Source organism: Orcinus orca, chromosome 10 (genome assembly GCF_937001465.1).
Source record: "Orcinus orca chromosome 10, mOrcOrc1.1, whole genome shotgun sequence".
Lineage (NCBI taxonomy): Eukaryota > Metazoa > Chordata > Mammalia > Artiodactyla > Delphinidae > Orcinus > Orcinus orca.
Genome location: NC_064568.1, coordinates 48,677,749 through 48,696,307, shown reverse-complemented (window position 1 = coordinate 48,696,307; position 18,559 = coordinate 48,677,749). Strand labels below are relative to the sequence as shown.

Genomic DNA, 18,559 nt, shown 5'->3' with positions numbered 1-18,559 from the left:
CGTTTTGTGTTTTTCTACCTTTTTTTTTCTTGTTTTTCTTCCAAATAAACTTTATAATCAACTTGTCTTACTCTGATGAGAAAAAAACCTGATGGTATTTTTATTTGGACTGCATTAAATGTATAGATTAATTTAGGGCATAACATGTATTTTTGTGATGCTGAGTCTTTTCATCCAAGAAGATGCCTTTCCTTTTGTTCAGTCCTACTTCCCTGTCTTCCAGGAATGTTTTATATAATTTTCCTCATATTGATTTTGGGTATATCTTGTAATTTTACATGTATGTATTTACTTTATTTTTTTGATATTGTGTTTATTATATCTTCTCTCTAGGTTTTATTTTGATCTGTGATGATTATTGAATTTTGTATGTTAATTTTATAACCTGTTACTTTACCAAATCATTTCATTGTTCATAGTAATTTTGCCATTGATTAGTTTGGGTTGTCTAGATGTATAATCGTATGAGATGAAAATTGAGAATTTTCTGAGCCTTTCCAAAGAATACAGAATTTTTCTAAGTTAACAATACATGGGCAGTGCAGGTGTGTTTCTGGAGATAACACTTAGCTGCTTAATGGTATATTGTAGATGTTCCAGTCTGTCATGTGCCATGATCTGTGTTAACTGTATCATTTGTTTAATAACAGGAGTTAGAAAGGCAGAAACATATGTGTAGTGTGCTACAGCATAAGATGGATGAACTTAAAGAAGGCCTCCGACAAAGGGATGAGCTTATTGAGGTATGTACATGAACTGTGGAAATACTTAATTTTGGAAAAAAATGCACTGAATTGGATGAGGGCATGTGTGTTGGGAGGGAAGGGAGTTAAAATGCCACAAACTTGTCTCTTCACGTTTGGCTGTACCCTAAAATCTTACAAACGTGAAACATGAAGGCAGGCTTAAAAAATTAATACTGTGAACCCTATAAATATTTTGCCTTTTAATAGCAGAAGCTTTTATAATTGTCTTTTATTCCTAAGCACATTGTTTCCTAAAGATATCTTAGGAAATGGGCAAAAGTACCATGATTCTTTGGAATGTAGTGAGTGCTGTATTTGGGGACATGATTCTTGGGGAATAAGAAGTTTGATCGTCACTCAGGTAGGTGCATTTCTGAGATGGCTAAATGAAAAGAAGAAATTGTGTCAAGACGCCTGGTAGTAGACAAGAGGTGAAGGTTGCCCGGGGCTGTGACTCAGGTTCCTGGGGTGGAGGAGCTCTGAGGGCCACAGCAATATCCTAGGAGGGAAGGAGGAGTGTGGGCCTCCAAGAAATCTTTGAAAGCATGTATCATCCTTTTGTGCCTGCCAGCTTGCATGCATCTCTGTTTTTCTTTAAATGTGGTTTTCCTCTTGAGGTTGTCATTTTTTATAAATATGGGGTGAGGTTTGTTGGGAAGGGGTCATGCTGACTTTCTTGGTGAGGTTATCAAGCACGTCTAATGTTAACTTAGTGTTGATCCCGTGGTGATATCAGGAAGGCAGCTTTTTTTTAAAAAAAAAATAATCTATTTGTTTCATTTTTTTAATTATTTTTTATTTTTTGGCTGCATCAGGTCTTCACTGCGGCACACAGGCTCTTTGTTATGGCGCGTGGGCTTCTCTCTAGTTGTGGCACGCAGGTTTTCTCTCTCTAGTGTGGCACGCGGGCTCCAGGGTGCATGGGCTCAGTAGTTGTGGCACGTGGGCTTAGTTGCCCCAGGCATGTGGGATCTTAGTATCCCGACCAGGGATCGAACCCATGTCCCCTGCATTGGAAGGCGGATTCTTTACCACTGGACCACCAGGGAAGTCCCAGAAAGGCCAGCTCTTGACAACCCCGGAGATGCCACATGCATCACAGTCAACTCAGCCCTGTCCCTCGTCCTTCAGAACCACCCCCCCTTCCCTCCCTCTTTTTCTCTTCCCCCATGGGCCTGCCTCACTTAATCTCTCCCCCTATAAATGACTTTAAAAACCATTTAATAGAAGAAAAGAAGTGACTCTTTTTGTGGATTTGTGTTACTTTTTTTGTCATTCTTGAGAATAATTGAATTGAACATAGCCTGCTGAAAGCAGATAGAATTTGTGAATTCTAAATGCAAACACAGAACCCTTTGAAAATATCAGATTACATGTGAAGTTAATTGCCTTAGTTTTTCCATATATGGCAAGAAGCATATTATCCAAACTCTGTATCCTGCTGGCAGTTAAAAATGACGTGAATTCTTCTCCCTTTTTGTCCTCTTTTTTATGTGTGTCAATATGCCAGCCACTTGTTATTCCTTTTTCTAATTAAAATATGTACTTTTCCCCATATGGTTTCCAAAGAATAATAAAACTACTTTGGGAGCTGCTTCTCAAATTCAGTAACTTATGTTAGAATTGGTTAAGTGTTCTAGTTTTTAGTTTGTTGATTGCATTTAAGAGCTATTTTAATGCTTGATTTTTACAATTTGTCAGTATGGTTTCCAATTTAAAAGCCCAGGGTGCTGGGTATACAAACTTTAAAAACCTTAGTTTTAAGGGTTTTTTTGTTTTTTTTTTTTTGCGGTACGCGTGCTTCTCACTGTTGTGGCCTCTCCCGTTGCGGAGCACAGGCTCCGGACGCACAGGCTCAGCGGCCATGGCTCACAGGCCCAGCCGGTCCACGGCATGTGGGATCTTCCCGGACCGGGGCACGAACCCGTGTCCCCTGCATCGGCAGGCGGACTCTCAACCACTGCGCCACCAGGGAAGCCCTTAAGTACTTTTTATGTTTAGAATTAACATCCTTCAGATGTTAATATGCACATTTACTTATAACTGAAGAATCCTGACTTTGCCAAAATAATGTTTTTTGGTCTTTAGAATGGAGAACCACGTGGTAAAGTAGATGAGAAATGTATGAGTAGGGAAAGTGGAAGATGATAATTTACCAATAATGCATAAAAGAACCTGCTAAATATAAGAGAGTATAAATTGAGCCTAGTCAGAAGAGTTAAGAATTGCTAAATGCTAGAAATCTAGTTTTTCTAAAAACTGATGTGAAATGTGTAATTTATGATGTTCTTGCTATCATAGATTCTGCTAACAGGAATTCAAAATGATTGAGCTATGTCCCTCTTGTAGTTTTTTAGTTCTTCTTAAAAAAATAGGGTTCAAAACTACTGCTTGTTGTCTGTGATAAGGATCATTTGTTCATAAGAAAATCTGAATTTCCCTCTCTAAAAGTGTAAGTTGTCCCATGTTTGGGGGAAAGGCACTTATGAGAGGAAGAGTACATGTGTGGAGCTGGGTATACACAGAAGCCCCAGCTGGCTTGCTGCCTCATAGCTGTGGCTGGAGCAGCTGCCCCCAGTCCTCTCGCTTGCTGTCATACCGACACAGCGCCAAGACGCTGGATGTCATCTTTCCTTCTAAGACACTGGATGCCATCTTTCCTGTTGATCACAGACTTTCTGCTTTTGTTAAGTTTCTTTATCAGCTTTATTTTTGTTCTGTTTTCCTCCCTCTAACCCCGTCCCCTTTTTCTTTGTGCTCTTTTATTACTTCTCTTCCCCTCTTCCTCTGCAGGAGAATCAGCGTATGCAGCAGAGAGTAGACACCATGACAAAAGAGGTGTTTGAACTCCAGGAGACACTGCTTTGGAAAGATAAAAACATTAGGGTATGAGATCAAATTGGGCATTGGCCCAAAGCTCATTGATGAGGAATAGACCAATGTAAATTTAACGTAGAGATTCCTAAAATTCTGTCCTTTGACTATTTTTAGAGCATTTATACAGAGTGAAATATGAATAAGCAGAAGACAGAAACTTCCATGGGAAAACCTAATCCTATGCCTGGAAAGAACTCTTCTCTCCAGCTGACTCTGGGCTTGTAAAACCTACAAGTAGGAACTTTCTAAGGAAGTTGTTCTTTATTTCCCCAGGATTTTTATGCAGAAACAGCCACAGGCATTTAATTCAAACTCTGTGGGTAATTTGATATCCTTACATTGTAAGAATTTGGATAAGAAGCAAAAGGATAGGGGGTGGGGGAAAAGTTATTAGCATCCCATAAATCTTTGGTGAATAAAATAGGAAGAGATTAAAATCATTTTAATTACGGAAGTGGATAGGAACGTAAGATTTGCTGGAGCTGCCAGACTATGATGTCACCTCTAATCATATCCTTGCAACTCCCTAAAGCAGGGGCCCAGATAAGGAAAAAGTCTTCAGGGCCTTTTTGCTAAGCCCTTCAGGTAGATTCCAAGGACACTGGAGCTGAAAAAATCCCTGCCAGTTCATCCCATGTGGCCTTTTGACTGGCAGCCACGTACACCTCATGGCATATGAGCTCTCTGTTCCACAGAGGCTTAACTTGTCAGGGAAGGGCAGCGTGGAGGGAAAAGAGAGAAGGAAACCCTTGGCCTGAAGACATAGTTAGGAAGCCTCCGTTCTACCAGAGGTTAGGTGGGGTAGGGAAAAGCTGGCCAAAATCCCCGAGAGCACCTGTGGTGGACAGGCGTGGATGTGAAGCCCTCCGGATCACACCCTCCATAGTTAGGGGCATTCTGGTATCCAGGTCATTTCACACCTCCAAGGACCCTATCCTCTCAATAGACACTTGGGAAACAAAATTACTTGTTAAAGTGTGGTAGACCAAGCAGTTTTAAAGAAAGAAAGCTACCTTTTAGAGTTTCTGCTGCTAAAATACCAAGTTCCTGTAATTCTGTCTAAAGCTGGAAAAACCTTCTGAGGTATTAATTAACAACTCGGTTAAGAGTTTTGAATTGTGACTGTGAACTACTGATTTTATTTAAATTTTTTACTTGGGAAATTTAAAATGAGATGTGAAAACTGTATAGCAAAAGCAGGTAGTTTGTAAAGTTAAGGTGAAATCTGGTCACTATTTAGAATGGGCTTCTTTTAGGATTTTACATAATTTTCTTTAGCACAGATCTGCAGCTCCATGATTTCTATTTTGTATAATTATCTTAGCATATTAAACTGATTATTTTGGACCAGCCATAGAAAACCCCCAAATCTCTCAGTCCAATAGCTATTCAAAATAAAACAAAAATTATTTTCTACCCAAAAGATGTACTGATGGTTACAGTATAAATAATTTGACTTTTAAATTTTCCTGCTATTATTGAGTGAATGAGTGGGTATCTTCTTTCTGTGTAGCATATAATAACATGTTCTTTTGGCTTTTGTTGTTGTTGTTGGCACCATTTTTCCAACAGCATTTGCTTATTACTTAGTGTCTGTGTCACATTTATTTTAATTTTTTTTATTTTTTTATACAGCAGGTTCTTATTACTCATGAATTTGATACACATCAGTGTATACATGTCAATCCCAATCGCCCAATTCATCACACCACCACCACCACCACCCTGCTTTCCCCGATTGGTGTCCATACGTTTCTTTTCTACATCTGTGTCTCAATTCTGCCCTGCAAACTGGTTCATCTGTACCATTTTTCTAGGTTCCACATATATGTGTTAATATACTATATTTGTTTTTCTCTTTCTGACTTACTTCACTCTATATGACAGTCTCTAGATCCATCCACGTCTCTACAAATGACCCAATTTTGTTCCTTTTTATGGCTGAGTAATATTCCATTGTATATATGTACCACATCTTTATTCATTCGTCTGTTGATGGGCATTTACGTTGCTTCCGTGACCTGGCTATTGTCAATAGTGCTGCACTGAACATTGGGGTGCATGTGTCTTTTTGAATTATGGTTTTCTCTGGGTATATGCCCAGTAGTGGGATTGCTGGATCATATGGTAATTCTATTTTTAGCTTTTTAAGGAACCTCCATACTGTTCTCCATAGTGGCTGTATCAGTTTACATTGCCACCAGCAGTGTAAGAGGCTTCCATTTTCTCCACACCCTCTCCAGCATTTATTGTTTGTAGATTTTCTGTTGATGCCCATTCTAACTGGTGTGAGGTCTCACCTCATTGTAGTTTTGATTTGCATTTCTCTAATAATTAGTGATGTTGAGCTGCTTTTCATGTGCTTCTTAGCCATCTGTATGTCTTCTTTGGAGAAATGTCTATTTAGGTCTTCTGCCCATTTCTGGATTGGGTTGTTTGTTTTTTAAATATTGAGCTTCATGAGCTGTTTATATATTTTGGAGATTAATCCTTTGTCCGTTGATTCGTTTGCAAATATTTTCTACCATTCTGAGGGTTGTCTTTTTGTCTTGTTTATGGTTTCCTTTGCTGTGCAAAAGCTTTGAAGTTTCATTAGGTCCCATTTGTTTGTTTTTATTTCCATTACTCTAGGAGGTGGGTCAAAAAAGACCTTGCTGTGATTTATGTCAAAGAGTGTTCTTCCTATGTTTTCCTCTAAGAGTTTTATAGTGTCTCGTCTTACATTTAGGTCTCAAATCCATTTGGAGTTTATTTTTGTGTATGGTGTTAGGGAGTGTCCTAATTTCATTCTTTTACATGTATCTGTCCAGTTTTCCCAGCACCACTTATTGAAGAAGCTGTCTTTTCTCCACTGTATATCCTTGACTCCTTTGTCATAGATTAGTTGACCATAGGTGCGTGGGTTTATCTCTGGGCTTTCTCTTCTGTTCCATTGATCTATATTTCTGTGTTTGTGCCAGTACCATATTGTCTTGATTACTGTAGCTTATAGTATAGTCTGAAGTCAGGGAGTCTGATTCCTCCAGCTCCATTTTTTTCCCTCAAGACTGCTTTGACTATTTGACACACACTATTTTGTGTCTCCATACAAATTTTAAGATTTTTTGTTCTAGTTCCGTAAAACATGCCATTGATAATTTGATAGGGATTGCATTAAATCTCTAGATTGCTTTGGGTAGTATAGTCATTTTCACAATATTGATTCTTCCAATCCAAGAACATGGTCTATCTCTCCATCTGTTGGTATCATCTTTAATTTCTTTCATCAGTGTCTTAAAGTTTTCTGCATACAGGTCTTTTGTCTCCCTAGGTAGGTTTATTCCTAGATATTTTATTCTTTTTGTTGCAATGGTAAATGGGAGTGTTTCCTTAATTTCTTTCAGGTTTTTCGTCATTAGTATATAGGAATGCAAGAGATTTCTGTGCATTAATTTTGTATCCTGCAACTTTACCCAATTCATTGATTAGCTCTAATAGTTTTCTGGTGGCATCTTTAGGATTCTCTATGTAGTGTTTCATATCATCTGCAAACAGTGTCAGTTTTACTTCTTTTCCAATTTGTATTCCTTTTATTTCTTTATCTTCTCTGATTGCCATGGCTAGGACTTCCAAAACTATGTTGAATAATGATGGCGAGGGTGGACATCCTTGTCTTGTTCCTGATCTTAGAGGAAATGGTTTCAGTTTTTAACCATTGAGAATGATGTTTGCTGTGGGTTTGTCATATATGGCCTTTATTATGTTGAGGTAGGTTCCCTCTATGCCTACTTTCTGGAGAGTTTTTATCATAAATGGGTGTTGAATTTTGTGAAAAACGTTTTCTGCATGTATTGAGATGGTCATATGGTTTTTATTCTTCAGTTTGTTAATATGATGTATCACATTGATTGATTTGTGTATATTGAAGAATCCTTGCATCCCTGGGATAAATCCCACTTGATCATGGTGTATGATCCTTTTAATGTGTTGTTGGATTCTGTTTGCTAGTATTTTGTTGAGGATTTTTGCATCTATATTCATCAGTGATATTGGTCTGTAATTTTCTTTTTTTGTAGTATCTTTGTCTGGTTTTGGTATCACGGTGATGGTGGCCTCATAGAATGAGTTTGGGAGTTTTCCTTCCTCTGCGATTTTTTGGAAGAGTTTGAGAAGGATGGGTGTTAGCTCTTCTCTAAATGTTTGATAGAATTCACCTGTGAAGCCATCTGGTCCTGGACTTTTGTTTGTTGGAAGATTTTTAATCACAGTTTCAATTTCATTACTTGTGATTGGTCTGTTCATATTTTCTATTTCTTCCTGGTTCAGTCTTGGAAGGTTATACCTTTCTAAGAATTTGTCCATTTCTTCCAGGTTGTCCATTTTATTGGCATAGAGTTGCTTGTAGTAGTCTCTTAGGATGCTTCGTATTTCTGTGGTGTCGTAACTTCTCCGTTTTCATTTCTAATTTTATGAATTTCAGTCCTCTCCCTCTTTTTCTTGATGAGTCTGGCTAATGGCTTATCAATTTTGTTTATCTTCTCAAAGAACCAGCTTTTAGTTTTATTGATCTTTGCTATTGTTTTCTTTGTTTCTATCTCATTTATTTCTGCTCTGATCTTTATGATTTCTTTCCTTCCGCTAACTTTGGGTTTTGTTTTTTTCTTCTTTCTCTAATTGCTTTAGGTGTAAGGTTAGGTCGTTTATTTGAGATGTTTCTTGTTTCTTGAGGTAGGATTGTATAGCTATAAACTTCCCTCTTAGAACTGCTTTTGCTGCATCCCATAGGTTTTGGATCGTCATGTTTTCATTGTCATTTGTCTCTAGGTATTTTTTGATTTCCTCTTTGATTTCTTCAGTGATCTCTTGGTTATTTAGTAACGTATTGTTTAGCCTCCATGTGTTTGTGTTTTTTACATTTTTTTCCCTGTAATTCATTTCTAATCTCATAGCGTTGTGGTCAGAAAAGATGCTTGATATGATTTCAGTTTTCTTAAATTTACTGAGGCTTGATTTGTGACCCAAGATGTGATCTATCCTAGAGAATGTTCCGTGCGCACTTGAGAAGAATGTGTAATCTGTTTTTGGATGGAATTCTTATAAATATTAATTAAATCTGTCTGGTCTATTGTGTCATTTAAAGCTTGTGTTTCCTTATTTATTTTCATTTTGGATGATCTGTCCATTGGTGTAAGTGAGGTGTTAAAGTCCCCCACTGTTATTGTGTTACTGTTGATTTTCTCTTTTATAGCTGTTAGCAGTTGCCTTATGTATTGAGGTGCTCCTATGTTGGGTGCATATATATTTATAATTGTTATATCTTCTTCTTGGATTGATTCCTTGATCATTAGGTAGTGTCCTTCCTTGTTTCTTCATTTTAAAGCCTATTTTATCTGATATGAGTATTGCTACTCCAGCTTTCTTTTGATTTCCATTTGCATGGAATATCTTTTTCCATCCCCTCACTTTCATTCTGTATGTGTCCCTAGGTCTGAAATGGGTCTCTTGTAGACAGCATATATATGGGTCTTGTTTTTGTATCCATTCAGCAAGCCTGTGTCTTTTGGTTGGAGCATTTAATCCATTCACATTTAAGGTTGTTATCAATATGTATGTTCCTATGACCATTTCCTTAATTGTTTTGGGTCTGTTTTTGTAGGTCCTTTTCTTCTCTTGTGTTTCCCACTTAGAGAAGTTCCTTTAGCATTTGTTGTAGAGCTGGTTTGGTGGTGCTGAATTCTCTTAGCTTTTGCTTGTCTGTAAAGCTTTTGATTTCTCCATCGAATCTGAATGAGATCCTTGCTGGGTAGAGTAATCTTGGTTGTAGATTCTTCCCTTTGATCACTTTAAGTATATCGTGCCACTCCCTTTTGGCTTGTAGAGTTTCTGCTGAGAAATCAGCTGTTAACCTTATGGGAGTTCCCTTGTATGTTATTTGTCGTTTTTCCCTTGCTGCTTTCAATAATTTTTCTTTGTCTTTAATTCTTGCCAATTTGATTACTATGTGTCTCGGCGTGTTTCTCCTTGGGTTTATCCTGTATGGGACTCTCTGCGCTTCCTGGACTTGGGTGGCTATTTCCTTTCCCATGTTAGGGAAGTTTTCAACTATAATCCCCTCAAATATTTTCTCTTGTCCTTTCTCTCTCTCTTCTCCTTCTGGGACCCCTATAATGTGAATGTTGTTGCATTTAATGTTGTCCCAGAGGTCTCTTTGGCTGTCTTCATTTCTTTTCATTCTTTTTTCTTTATTCTGTTCCGCAGCAGTGAATTCCACCATTCTGTCTTCCAGGTCACTTATCCGTTCTTCTCCCTCAGTTATTCTGCTATTGATTCCTTCTAGTGTAGTTTTCATTTCAGTTATTGTATTGCTCATCTCTGTTTGTTCTTTAATTCTTCTAGGTCTTTGTTAAACATTTTTTGCCTCTTCTCGATCTTTGCCTCCATTGTTTTTCCAAGGTCCTGGATCACCTTCACTATCATTATTCTGAATTCTTTTTCTGGAAGGTTGCCTATCTCCACTTCATTTAGTTGTTTTTCTGGGAGTTTATCTTGCTCCTTCATCTGATACATAGTCCTCTGCCTTTTCATCTTGTCTACCTTTCTGTGAATGTGGTTTTTGTTCCACAGGCTGCAGGATTGTAGTTCTTCTCTCTTCTGCTGTCTGCCCTTGGTGGATGAGGCTATCTACTTGGTTTTTTTTTTTTTTTTTTTTTTTTTTTGGCGGTACGCGGGCCTCTCACTGTTGTGGCCTCTCCCGTTGTGGAGCCTCTCCCGTGTCTCTCCAGACACGCAGGCTCAGCAGCGACAGCTCACGGGCCTAGCTGCTCCACGGCATGTGGGATCTTCCCGGACCAGAGCACAAACCCGTGTCCCCTGCATCGGCAGGCAGACTCTCAACCACTGCGCCACCAGGGAAGCCCTAGGCTTTTTTTTTAAATTAAACTTTTTAAAAATGTTTGAGGTCATTGTAGGTTCACATGCAATTGTAAGAAATAATACAGAGATCTTGTATGCCCTTTATCCAGTTTTCCCAAAATGTAACATCTTGTAAAACTATAGTACAACAAGTGTATTGACCTTGATGTAATCAAGATGCAGAACCTTTTCATCACCATAAGGGGTCCCTCCTGTTGCCCTTTTACAGCCATATCTACTGCCTCCCCTTCACCATCCCAGGTGCTGGCAACTGCTAATCTGTTCTCCATTGCTATAATTTTGTCATCTTAAGAATGTTGTATATGGGATCATACAGTATGCAGCCCTTTGGAGTTACATTTTTTTCACTCAGAATAATTCCCCTTAAGATTCATCCAAGTTGTTTCATGCATCAGTAGTTTGTCCCTCCTTTGACTTAAAAGAAATTTTTTTAATTGTGGTAAAGTCCAAAAAAATAACAGAAAATTGACCATTTAAATTTAAATGTAGAGTTTGGTGGTATTAAGTCCATTGACATCATTGTGCTACCTCACCATCATCCATCCATAGAAACCTTTGCATCTTGCAGAACTGAAACTGCCCATTAAATAACAACTCCCCAATTTCCCCTCCTCCAGCCCCTGGCAGCCACCCTTCCACTTCCGTTTCTATGAAGTTGACCACTCTTGGTACCTCATAAAGTGGAATCACACAGTATTTGTCTTTTTGTGACTAGCTTATTTCACTTAGCATATATCCTCAGGGTTCAGACATGTTGTAGCCTGTGTCAGAAGTCCCTCCTTTTTAAGAATGAATAATATTCCAGTATATGCTTGTACCACATTTTGTTTATCCGTTCATCTGGATGCTTGGTTGCTTCCACCTTTTTACTGTTGTGAGTAATGCTGCCGTGAACATGAGTTTGCAAAACTCTCTTGGTGATTTCTTTTGGGTATGTACCCAGGAGGGGAATTGCTATATTATATGGTAATTCTATGTTTAATTTTTTGAAGAACAGCCATACCGTGTTCCATAGCAGCTGCACCATTTTATCTTTCCACCAGCACTGTACAAGGGTTCAAGTTTCTCTACATCCTTGACAACGCTTGTTTCCTCTTTTTTTCTTTCTTTTTTTTTTTGATAGTAGCCATCCTAATGTGTGTGAGGTGGTCCTCCCTTGACTTTTAAAAGACACATTTTTAAATATGATCTGTGACTACCTAATATATCACTTGTCTCTAGTAGCTTCATTATCAAGATTTAAATTTAGTAACTCCATGAAGGAACATGGCCATTATTCTCATATTAAAGTTCAGTTTTCTTTAGTTCTTTCATTGATCCTAGTGGTCGTACCTCTAGCACCAGTGTAGTTCTGAGCACCCAGTGGTCATGCGTATAATCAGTACATATGAAGGGCTTGTATATCCCTATAGCCCAGAACAAGGCTCACTCCCATTCTGACTAAAGATATTTGTGCCTGTATGTAATTATAACCTGTTGTCCAAAAGTTCAGCCTTTAGGCTTCTTGACACTAGAATTTGAGGTTAGGTCAGGGGTAAAGAATTACTTAGATCTCCACAAGCATGTACTTTTTACCCTAAAAAAAAAAATCTCTAGGAACAATTATGGAATACAAACACAAGGGTAGTGATTATATGGTCAGGTAATACAGAGGATTTCAGATCCAGTGTGAATACATTTGGTCCAATTATAAGGTACTTCAGTAGTCCTCAAACTTTGTGGTGAAATGGAAGGATTTGCAGGATGTATTTTATTTTCCCATCCATAATTATGGGAAGATGAAATTTAAAAGTCCAAAAGTAAAGATAAAATCTGCTATTAGATTGGGAAGAGGAACAAATGGCATGTACTAGCATTTGCTAGAATTCTGGGTTTCAAATTGGTCTGTTCCTAACGGGTCTTTTATCTCCAGTGGTGTTTCTACAGAGCATGTTGTGACAGTGGTTGCTGACCCAGTTACGTGTGGTGATGCATGGCACGACTATGCACACAGATACCATAACCCAAAATAGCCAACGCAGCAGAGATGAGAGTGGCTGTCAGTAGATGGGAGAGTATTGCTTGGGCTTTGCTGTCCTAATGTTACACTTGCTAGTAATGTAATGGAGTGTTAATATTAGCTTGGAGTGGTAGAGTAAATGCCTTATGGTGCTAGAAACGCAGATTGTTAACTTACACATAGACTGTAGACACACAGTATGAATGTAAATTGTTGAAAGGAAGTTAGATGTTCATGTTGCAGTTTGGGCAGGTAAGGAATAGGACTTGCCCTGTGAACTACTTTTCCAGTACTATCTGGGATGACAATAAGGGAACATAATTGTGGCCTTCATGGGGCGACGATAGATAAAGAGTACGCAAGGGCTTTGGAACCAAAAAGAACTGGATTCATTTTCTGGCTTTACCAGTTACTGTGACTTTGGGTGAAAACGTAGCCTCTCTGAACCTCAGTTTTCTGATCTGTGAAATGGGCATAAGGAAAGTACAGGGTATATAAGGGAGAAATTAAGTTAAAAATATATGAGAGAAATTATATGTATATTTAACACCTGGAGCTACACAAATGACAGTTGCTATCATCCATTATTTACTTATTGGTTGGAAAATAGGATTATAATGATTTAAAAAGTTGTCCAGCTATTCAGCAGTCAGTAACTAAGCAGTTAGCCCACTTCTAAACTCTGTAAACCAAGAGGAAAGTTACCTGTTGTAGTTTAACTTCTTAGATTAATGGGAATGCTGGTAGAAAACATTAAATATAGGAACAAATGTGCAGAGAAAGGCTTTTTCAAATAGCGCAGCTGTCAGATACCTGCACAGACTGCTTATCCTGGGTGGGTTCTGAAGTATGGGGTATTTTATTACACAGAGTAACAGTATGTCATTGTTGACCAAACGTGTGTTCCTGCTTCTGCACCACTGTCCTGAGCTCTGACAGTGTGAGATGTAGGCAATGGTGGGAAAAATGGAACCCAGTCTGGCTTTTCCTGAGCCTTGCTTGCATCTTACACACTGCAGGCAGGGTGCTTGACACTGAGTACTCCTTTCAGCCTGTGCCCATAGGATGCTGCTATTATTTATTCCCTTTTCCAGTGAGGAAACTGAGGCATAGGTCAGTTAATAGGTGCCAGGACTCAACGTCCTGTTTCCAAACCCATATTCTGCTACCTGCCATAGGTGGACTGTATTTATTTTGTCAGTATTTTTTTTTGGTTTTTCACATTTTGAAGGTATATCAGAAAACCAAATAACCCTTAGTTATTATTTTGTTAATTAAATTAACAAAAACAGATCCTTGAGAATTTTGGGGGGGGGGGGGAGATTAGCTTTTTTTTTTTTTTTTTTTTTTTTTTTTTGCGGTACACGGGCCTCTCACTGTTGTGGCCTCTCCCGTTGCGGAGCACAGGCTCCGGACACGCAGGCTCAGCGGCCATGGCTCACGGGCCCAGCCGCTCCACGGCATGTGGGATCCTCCCAGACCGGGGCACGAACCCATGTCCCCTGCATCGGCAGGCGGACTCTCAACCACTGTGCCACCAGGGAAGCCTGAGATTAGCTATTTTTAATTAAGCGGTATCTGAGGAATATTTTACCATACTCCTGGAGAACTATTACTACGGCCAGTATTTAATTAAAATACCTTGTATGTATACTGGTTGTTTTCCTCCAGAACTAATTTTTATTTTTTAAATAATCAGGTATATTCTTGAATATACTTTAGTTTAACATGAAACGTGGGTTTTTTGGTCTACCAAACAAACGTACTTAGGAGGTTTGTAAGGAAGACTTTATTTTAGTATTACTAAATGACTGAAAAAGAAAGATTTGTTTTCTTGCCTGATGTGATAAGCATGTTTTGCCAAATTTATGCACGATTAACCACTTACTATTAAAACTTTCTTCTGGAGATAGATACCCGTATAACTGTGTATTTCCTCCCATATCTAACTGCTTGTTTCCAAAGCTTTTAATGCTTCCTTGTCTCCTATGCCTTTATCTTTTTTGAATTTGAATTAGGTACTTCTCTGCTACCTTTCACTTGCTCTTTTTCTGTGCCGTTCTTTCTCTTGCTACCCTGTCTAAACCAGGCCCTAGAGAAACAGAAAGAATACATTGGCTGCCTTAGGAGTGAGCGGGACTCGCTCAGAGAGGAGCTGGCCGAGCTGAAGGCAGCAGTGGAGACGGGAGAGGTACGTGAGCTCCCCCGCGCGCCAGGCCCTCACTGCTTTGTTCCTCCTTCCTTCCGTCCTGTCCTCTTTCCAGCCTGAATACAAAGTACAGTGTTCACTCCTCAGCCCAGATTCGGTAGGTGTGAGTCCTGTCTCTGCAGAGCTAGATTCCGTGTAGCTAGTGCTGACCAGGTGTTCCCGTGGCAGGCATGTGTTGTCGCAGGGTCAGTCGCCTCACTGCCATGTCCTCCTTCCCTGGTGCCTGTTTTTTGTGATGGTGGGTTTCTTCCTCTCTGCAGAAACATGGCTTAGTCATCATCCCCGACGGCACTCCCAACGGCGACGTCCACCAGGAGCCAGTGGTCGGAGCCATCACTGTTGTGTCTCAGGAAGCCGCTCAGGTCTTGGAGTCGGCAGGAGAAGGGCCACTGGGTAAGACACCGCCACTGTATTGACTTGGATTAATGCTGTCCTCTTGGACTTCCAGCTGGTTCACATCCTCTCTTGGAAAACAAAAACACACCAGGTCTGTCTGAGCCTTATCTAGATCCCTAATGGGAAGAAATCTGGGCACGCTGTCTTCAGACATCCTTGACCTTGGGAAACCAGCATTGGGGTCATTGACAGGCAGTAAGTGTAACTGTAAGGCCCCTGGTTGGAAGCACTGTGGGTGTATACATGTTGCTTTTTCACTTAAATACAACCTTCTGCAAAGAGATAATCCAGCACATCCGTCCGGGGGAACCAGTGGGCTGGTCGGCAGCTTCCAGAGTACGTGTAAGTTTCTTCTTCCTGGAGCATCTGGTTTTCTGTCCTGCTACTCATGCCAGGATTCTGTAGCTCTTTGCCACTGCATTTCTTAAGGCAACAAACAGACGACCAAGAAGATATCAGAGGAGCGTTATTCCAGAGCAGGGCTTCTGAGCCTCTTAAGGGCTAAGCCTCTTAAATTTGACCCCTTGAGAACCTAATGACACCTGTCTCAGGAAACCACTCAGATGCCCATCTATTGCCTCCACTAAGATTCCTATTCTAGAGAAGAAGAATGGCACAAGTAGATACTGTATCATCAGCTCACTTTTATATTAAAAAATGATCGTTTTTTCTTCTTTGTCTTATTTTCATATATATGTAGGTTTCCTAGAAGAATAGATATAATATAAAGGGGGGCGGGCAGCCAAAAAACGTTTTAAAGGGCACATTCTCTAACGTACAGAATTCTGGAAGTGTAACTGTCGAGAACTTTGATAAAGCAGAGGATGCCGGCGAGGTGAGTGAGAGCTGCCGTGGGGAATAGACTGAGTGTACAGCCACGGGCAGCTCAGATGGTTTTCTCTGCCTGATGGGAGGTGCCGAAACATTTGGCCATGACCTTGGTGGATTGTGGGGAGTGCTGGCTGGGTGTCAGGTGCTTTTGTAAAAAACTCATCTGTAGGTGTCCCCTCAGTCCAAGGGGCCTTTTTTTTTTTTTTTTTTTTTTTGGCGGTACGCGGGCCCCTCACCGCTGTGGCCCCTCCTGTTGCGGAGCACAGGCTCCGGACACGCAGGCTCAGCAGCCATGGCTCACGGGCCCAGGCGCTCCGCGGCATGTGGGATCCTCCCGGACCGGGGCACGAACCCGTGTCCCCTGCATCGGCAGGCGGACTCTCAACCACTGCGCCACCAGGGAAGCCCCAAGGGGCCTATTTTAATGCATGTTGGGAAGAAGCAGCCCTCCCCTCAGGCCAGGAGCAAGCCCTAGCAGTCCTGCTACCAAGCCTCAAATGGCTCTTTTGGGGTTTTTTTTTGGTTTGTTTGTCTTTTTAAGATGTTGGGGGTAGGAGTTTATTAATTAGTTAATTTATCTTTGCTCTGTTGGGTCTTCGTTTCTGTGCGAGGGCTTTCTCTAGTTGCGGCAAGCGGGGGCCACTCTTCATCGCGATGTGCGGGCCTCTCACTATTGCGGCCCCTCCTGCCACGGAGCACAGGCTCCAGACGCGCCGGCTCAGTAGTTGTGGCGCACGGGCCTAGTTGCTCCGTGGCATGTGGTATCCTCCCAGACCAGGGCTCGAACCCATGTCCCCAGCATTAGCAGGCAGACTCTCAACCACTGCGCCACCAGGGAAGCCCCTCAGATGGCTCTTGACGGCACACATCTTAGAGTTGGTCCCCTTCCCTCCCCCAACTAGCTTTGTGGGCCTCTGCTTCTTCCATCATTGTGTTCCTCTGTTTTCTTTGCTCTAGCACCCCTCTCAGGCCCATTCTTAGTCCCTGCCTTTTCTCCCATAGTTTGCTTTCTCCTGCTAAGGGCTTAAGAGCCTGTGGGAGTACCCTTGGCTTTGAGTTGTCTATCTACTGGTAAAACTTGCAAATTCTTGAAACAAGGAAATGATCTTTGTACTTCATTTTGTCTTCAGATGGAAAATCACTGCTCTTGGGAGCAAATGTTGTATTTAGTGCCCTGATAAATATCAGTTGTGTGGAAATATGTGTTGAATAATTAAGTACTTTTCCTTTCACCATTAAAGCCTTCATGTCTTGATATTCAGAGCTATGAACTGTTTATCAGATGTTTGCCGTTTGTGAATTTGAAGAATTATTTTAAATTGTTTATGTACTACAACATTACAAATTTTTCATTTGTTTTAGATGTAAGGCTACGAAAACTTGCTGGAGAAAAGGAAGAGCTACTATCACAGGTAAAGGTATTCTTCTCATTGGAAGGGGATGTTAATTGTAACTGACTAAATCATATGGTAAAATGTTAGCCAACTAAAATGTACACTAGGAAAGAAATGTGCTTGTTTCAAACATCATTACTCAAGTAAGAGTTGAAGGATAAAAAGATAATTCATCTTTGTTGTCTCCTGTTCTTTAAAAAAAAAATTAAAGGACACGAAGTTTAAGGAGTCAAATAGTTTTAAAAGCCTGTTCTGAAGACAGAAGTGCCCTGCCCTGCCCTCTCCCCACCTCCAGACCCGACCATCCCTTTTGCTTCCTTTAGCTGATTCTTGTGGTGTGTACCGCCCTTGTATGCTTCTATATAACATGCTTATGTTGCTTCTTGATTGTTCTGTTTAAGGCTACTCTGTTGACATCCCTCTATGGGACGTAAGGATTTATCTTTCCTTCATCCCCTCTCCCTACCACACGCATGTATACTTTCCATTCCCACATCCTCCTAATAAAGGAGCAGTGAGATTCCAGTCTGTTTACGTTATCAGGACTCTGTAAACACTGCTCACAGTGGAGCCATGGAACATTCTAGGATTCATCTCCTTCACAACTCCTTAGTTCTCCTGAAGTTAGTATTGTGGTTTTTCTTGTCATTTTCTTGGTTTCCTATGTATTTGTTACTGATCTAGCTGCAGACTCTCCAATAGTCGTTTCAGTCCACTCTTGGTGTTTTCAGATGCATCAGGTATTCCCTCAGTTCCATCTCTTTTGGTTCTTGGTGCATCTGACTCGCCCCTTGTGAACTTAGAGGCTCGCTCCCCCGGGACAGAGACGTGACCACCTTTCACCATCATCTAGAGTTTCCTTTGCCTGTGCTTCAGGCTGGAGCAGCATCTTATGCCTCCCTCCTTCTGTGTCCATTCTCTTATTCTGGTACATCCCCCAGTAGCTTCCTGAGGAAAGAGTTTTGGGGCTGTAAATTTTTCTTAACTTTGCAGGACTGAAATGTCTTCATTTGGTCCTCTTACTTGATTAACAGTTTGATGGGGGTATAGAATTCCTCATTGTAATCATTTTCATTCTTTTTTTTTTAACTTCTTTATTGGAGTGTAATTGCTTTACAATGGTGTGTTAGTTTCTGCTTTATAACAAAGTGAATCAGCTATACATATACATATGTCCCCATATCCCCTCCCTCTT

At 40.4% G+C, this 18,559-nt stretch overlaps 1 protein-coding gene across 15 annotated transcripts in view; it reads left to right on the top strand.

Annotated features, from left to right (window-relative positions):
- Positions 1–18,559, top strand: part of LRRFIP2 (LRR binding FLII interacting protein 2) — a 120,978-nt gene that overhangs the window by 93,484 nt on the left and 8,935 nt on the right. For 7 of the 15 annotated variants that reach the window (XM_049715908.1, XM_049715910.1, XM_049715914.1 and 4 more), the window contains 5 exons: positions 651–743; positions 3,540–3,632; positions 14,624–14,725; positions 15,004–15,136; positions 17,333–17,382. In XM_049715908.1, the coding sequence (XP_049571865.1) occupies positions 651–743; positions 3,540–3,632; positions 14,624–14,725; positions 15,004–15,136; positions 17,333–17,382 (471 nt within the window). The remainder of the gene's footprint in view (positions 1–650; positions 744–3,539; positions 3,633–14,623; positions 14,726–15,003; positions 15,137–17,332; positions 17,383–18,559) is intronic. The other 8 variants (XM_049715912.1, XM_049715915.1, XM_049715921.1 and 5 more) reach the window with 3 other exon arrangements.